Below are 5842 nucleotides of genomic sequence, written 5' to 3' on the forward strand. Positions count from 1 at the left end.
TGTTTTCTTTGAATTTTCCCTGATTTGCCTATTGTTTTTTATCCTTATCTTATCCCCTCCCAGTATATAGTACCTCACTCCCCGTGCTTTAGGAATATCTGGGTACTGTTGTGATATCTTACGATATGGTAATTAAATTAGTCGTGTGTATTAGTTGATTGATGCGTATTTACGATACACCTATAGTGAGTTAAAGCTGTTGAGTATTTTTATTCGAATTGTGACAATTAATCGACAAGCAATTATTTTCGAAAAAAAAAATAAACAAACGATCCTCGAGTACCTTCTACTATTATTTTAATTTTGAACAAGAAAGTTATCTCCGGCAAGCCGAAGTTTGTATACCCTTGCAGTTATAAATTTTTAAGGAAAGTTGCTGGCTTTATTGAAATTAAAAAAAAACTTTCATTATTTCTCTGACCGTTTCTTTGATAGCTATATGTAAGAGTCGTCCGATTTTTATTATTTTAAAGCGAAATTCTTAAAAATATAAATAAATATATATCCAATATTATAGAATATGTAAAAAAAACACAGATTTTCGAATCTTTGCTATGACAGCTGGATGATACAGTCGTCCGATTTTTATAAAAATGAATTTCGAAATTCAAAACTAATTTTAAAATGTTATTTCCAAGCGTAGAAGAAAACGTCTCCCTCATTGCGTTGCAAACTTCTGACTGATACCATTATACTCTCTGCAAGGGTATAATAAAACCTAACAAAATTATTTTCACAAATCCCAGGGATGAAAAATGGAAGCACCGCGTGGGTTTCAGATGGATCAGAAAATGAAGTACCCCTATTTTTTGTAAAAAGTAATACCTTTAGATTTGTATAAATAAATAAAAAGTTGAATATATTTATGTGCGTTTTTGGGGGTTTTAAAATGGGAGAGAGTACATAAGTGGTTTTGAGTTTTGTTTAATATTTTGTTTTTTATTTTCATACTTTATTCCTAAAAAAAATCACAGCACCACTTAATGAGTTATTAAAATGAGTTAATTAAAAAATTACTAGACTTAAATAAATTTATCTGAGATTTCACGGAAATTACTCTCCTTTTTGAATTTCGTGTCGATAGCAGTATAATGAAGGTTTTCGGTGGGCAAATGTCCTGTGGATAACCCGCTTTGCTTGTTAAGAAACTTGCAGACCTTACAATCGTGTAGGTATATGGAAAAATATAAATAAATTGAATGCAAGTAGAATGTTTTTCTTTCGACCAACGAAATCTGAAAACTTTTTGGTATGCAATTACTATATGTTTTGAAATCTAGCTATAGTAAGCAAGCTAGATTTGGCGGGAAAGTCGCGCTGCTTGCAGCCCTGGTGAACTCGTTTCTTATCGGTTATCGGCGGACAGCTGACTGGCGGCATCCGAATTTATAAACAACTTGGAAAAAATTGCAATTTGCAAACCATTTAGGCAAGATGGACTACGACTTCAAGATGAAAACGCAGATAGAGCGTACCAAAGTGGAGGACTTGTTCAACTACGAGGGCTGCAAGGTGGGGCGCGGAACCTACGGCCACGTCTACAAGGCCAAGTGGAAGGAGACGAGGTGAGCTGGATCTCCCAGTGCTCCAAATAGCTGCCTAAATGTCTATTTCTTGTCCCGCAGCGATGGCAAGGAGTATGCCCTGAAGCAGATCGACGGCACTGGGTTGTCCATGTCCGCCTGCCGCGAGATCGCTTTGCTGCGCGAACTGAAGCACCAGAACGTGATAACCCTCATCCGGGTGTTCCTGTCGCACAACGACCGCAAGGTGTTCCTGCTGATCGACTATGCGGAGCACGACCTCTGGCACATTATCAAGTTCCATCGGGCGGCCAAGGCCACCAAAAAGCAGGTGGTGGTCCCCCGGGGCATGGTGAAGAGCCTCCTGTACCAGATCCTGGACGGGATTCACTATCTGCACAGCAACTGGGTGTTGCATCGTGATCTGAAGCCTGCCAACATCCTGGTGATGGGCGATGGCAACGAGAGGGGTCGCGTCAAGATCGCCGACATGGGTTTCGCGCGCCTCTTCAATGCGCCGCTGAAACCTCTGGCCGATCTGGATCCGGTGGTGGTTACCTTTTGGTACCGCGCCCCAGAGCTGCTGCTCGGAGCTCGTCACTACACCAAGGCCATCGACATTTGGGCTATTGGCTGCATTTTCGCCGAGCTGCTCACTTCGGAGCCCATCTTTCACTGCCGGCAGGAGGACATCAAGACCAGCAATCCGTATCACCACGACCAGCTGGACCGCATCTTCAATGTGATGGGCTTTCCGCAGGACAAGGACTGGGAGGACATCAAGAAGATGCCGGAGCATCACACGCTCACCAAGGACTTTAAGCGCTCCACCTACTCCACTTGTTCGCTGGCCAAGTACATGGAAAGGCACAAAATCAAGCCGGACAGCAAGGCCTTCCACCTGCTGCAGAAGCTGCTGCTCATGGACCCCAACAAGCGCATCACCTCCGAACAGGCCATGCAGGATCAGTACTTCCAGGAGGAGCCGCTGCCCACGCAGGACGTGTTCGCCGGCTGCCCCATACCGTATCCCAAGCGCGAGTTCCTCACCGACGACGATCAGGAGGACAAGACCGAAAACAAGCGCCAGCAGCAACAACAGCAGCAGCAGCAACAACAACAGCAGCAGCAACAGCAACAACAGCAACAGCAAATGAACGCAAATGAACCGAATGCCAAGAGGGTTCGATTGTCGGGACAGGGCAACCAGCAGGATTTCCACCACCAGCAGCAGCAGGCCCAACAGCAGCAACAGCAGCAGCAGCAACAGATGATGTTCAACCAGCAGCAGAACTTCCAGCAGCGCTTCAACTGAAAGACTGATAAATGCAGCATTTATTTCTATCCATCTTACTTCTACTCTCCTAGCCTTCTAAGTATTTAATGACTTTAGCGCGTAGCAAATACAAGCAAGTAAAGTGTCACAAAAGTTACCTAAATTGTTTATATTTACAACGAATATGGACAGGAAGTAGTTGGTGGCGGCCAGTTTGATTATAATATTATTCACCCGTATTTTTATTATCATTTCTTATTTTAACTTCTTCACTGGCTTCAGCAACTCAATTCTTTTAAATGTTTTCATTTTTGCTATTCTTTTTTTTTCTTTCTAGTAAACAACATTTTGTTTTGCTTGAAAAACACTTTTCAAAGCTAATTTTAAATGTTTTGAATTTGTGCGCCAAGAAACAGGGTGCAACAGCTACAAATAACACAAATATACTACAAGTATTAAAAATGGTCACTCTAGAAAGAGGGAAGTTGTCCCCGCTATTTAAGCCAGTACACACTCCTCCACCAAATCAGCGAAGACACCCTCCTGGCCCTCAGTTTTTGGCGTATTTTTGGCCACTCCGCGGTCACACTGGTTGTTATTTATTAGAATATTTTTAACCGGATGCCATTTGTTTGCACAAGAAATTAGGAAAGCGGCGAAGAATAGCAGTGGCTAGTACTCCGCCCGAGCCAAATTCGACGTTACCAAAATTTGGAGCAGCCCCGCCCGGCCGGCGACCTCGAGAGGAGCGTGGCCCTCGCCCACAAACCAGCTGGCTGCCAAATTGCAGATTGAGGCGTAGATTGCACTCCCGAATTGCAGTTGCAATTGCAAGTTAACAGCGAGAACACAAGTAAGTGGGGATTCGGATGGAGATGGAGGTGGGTGTGGCGCAGGCGGTGGCGATTGCAGAGGCGGAGGCCACCGGAGCCTTAGAGGGCCAGCGGGGCGTTGCTGGGGGACTGGTGGCCATGCTGGCCACCCACTGGGCGGCGAGGGCGACCCCTCCAAGGGCACGAGGTGTTGCCGCGACCTGTGCCATTATAATCTGGCGAACGTCGCGAATCCAGTGCCTCTTCGGCTACTGCCGCCGTGATTCACGATTGTCCAGCAGCAGCAGCAGCGGCAGTAATAGCAACAAAATGCCGCCTGACGTAATTATGCGCGTGCCCTGACCGCAACTAAATCAAACTCTGGTCTTTGCCCGTTCTTACAGGTAACACAGATCCCCAGGATGCAAAACAATCAGAGCCCACAGCTACCCTGCAAGGGTATACTCAAGACCTCGCGCAGCTTCGACAAGTCGGGAGCCAGGTGAGCTCATCTTGTTAAAAACGCCAGTTAGAAACCCTTCTTATCAACCCACTTTAAATAGTTTTCGCAAAAGTGCCAAGTTCGATGAGCTGAACGTGATGCAGACCTTCCATCCGGCCGACAAGGACTACGGACATATGAAAATCGATGAGCCCAAAACGCCTTACAACTACACCGAGTCCTATGGGGATAATAGGGACGAACTGGACACGGAGCTGCTCGTGGAGAAGTATGGGGAGCAGTCGCTATCGCGCTATGAACACTATCACCATGTGCTTACTTGCTAAGGGACTGTTATGAGAGACATGTAGAGACCATTATAGCTCAAACAAAGGGATTAGGTCAACAAACACAATTTCCTGAAAATGCGTCTTTAGTTTTTAGCTGACATTCATCTCATTCGAAAGCGCAATTGTTTAACTTCCCCCTATTCACTGATTAAACAATGATTAATAATTACATATTTACAGAATGTGACGTGAATAGTTTTCCAATAATAGTTTTCTTGTGAGGAATTCAAAAGATTAAGAATTATAGTAAAACTAACATAACAGTCATTTAGCAGGTGATACCTGATATTCTTTATACCAATAGCTAACTAAACAATCCCTTGCAGACTACGTATAGCGGCCAACACACAACATTCGACGGAGAGCATCGAGGATGAGGGCTCCTCCGGCGACGACCAGCCCCTAAGCGAAGAGGAGCGACGTAAGTGTCATGAACCACTCAGATTCCAAAACCATTCTCATGTACTTGGTTCTCAGAACGACGGCGGGAATTTGAGCGACGTCGCAAGGCCCACTATCGCGAGTTCGAGGCCGTCAAGCTGGCACGGAAGCTGATCCAGGAGGAGGACGACGACGACGAGGACGAGGAGAAGGGCGCGGATAGCCGGCCCTCGGGCTCGGCACAGGGCGCTTCCACCTCCGGCCGCTTTGCGAGCAGCTCGGCGAAAAAATCGGGCGCCAACGCCGACTCAGCCACATCCTCGTCTACCAGCGCCGGCCACAACATGGACCTGGAGCCATCGAACAACTAGAAGCAATATCAACCCATCAATCAATCACTAATGTTTACCTAGCGGACAATGGACGATTCCGAGGGCAGCTCATCCAAACCATGAACTAACGAAATTATACTATATCAAGTGCTGTGCGAGCGCCGAGTGAGAAGTGGATGCTGATTAGCTGAGTGGCGGGCAGCACTCGTGATTAATTGAACTTACCCAACTAAACACGAAAAACCAACCGTCGCCAAGGAGTTTCGTCATCGAGCAGTGAACACAGCCGATAAGCCAATGCATTACTTGTTGCAAATTGATTTTACAACACAAAAACTGTGCACCTGGTCGGAGAATATGATTGTACGACAGCAAATATAATTACCGTATGCGTCTCAGCCGTAGCGTACTGTTGCAAGTGTAGTTAAACAAAAAACACATGTCTTTTAAATTGATATCGATGTGGCTACCCATTGAACTATGATCCAAGTCTCCCGTTCGCAGCATTTAATTTGATTGGATGCCGGTGTTGATGCCCAGTGCCCAGTGCCACAAAAGGGAATCACTTGTTGTAACTAGCGTTGAAGTTGATTTGGCCTTACTTTTAGTTATTTATTAATACGATACCACTATGATTACTATTAAGTTTTAGCCATCGAAAGCGAACGTTTCAATAAAGAGAGCCCAAAACCCAGAAACCCCATGGAAATGGCACTTCGGTAGGAG

General features: G+C 45.4%; 2 protein-coding genes across 2 annotated transcripts; both read left to right on the forward strand.

Moving 5' to 3' along the window:
* The first annotated feature begins 1355 nt into the window (after positions 1–1355).
* On the forward strand, positions 1356–2956 carry LOC108034536 (cyclin-dependent kinase 8). The gene is made up of 2 exons (XM_017109461.3): positions 1356–1565; positions 1626–2956. The coding sequence occupies exons 1-2, from the start codon at positions 1435–1437 to the stop codon at positions 2836–2838; spliced, it is 1344 nt and encodes a 447-aa protein (XP_016964950.1). The 5' UTR covers positions 1356–1434; the 3' UTR covers positions 2839–2956.
* Positions 2957–3377: 421 nt separating this feature from the next.
* Positions 3378–5814, forward strand: LOC108034911 (protein phosphatase inhibitor 2). The gene is made up of 5 exons (XM_017110156.3): positions 3378–3652; positions 4016–4113; positions 4175–4342; positions 4730–4824; positions 4881–5814. Exons 2-5 carry the CDS (start codon positions 4034–4036, stop codon positions 5153–5155), a joined length of 618 nt encoding a protein of 205 aa, XP_016965645.1. The 5' UTR covers positions 3378–3652; positions 4016–4033; the 3' UTR covers positions 5156–5814.
* Positions 5815–5842: the final 28 nt, after the last annotated feature.

This window comes from Drosophila biarmipes, chromosome 3L, assembly GCF_025231255.1.
Source record: "Drosophila biarmipes strain raj3 chromosome 3L, RU_DBia_V1.1, whole genome shotgun sequence".
In the NCBI taxonomy this organism is placed as follows: Eukaryota; Metazoa; Arthropoda; class Insecta; order Diptera; family Drosophilidae; genus Drosophila; species Drosophila biarmipes.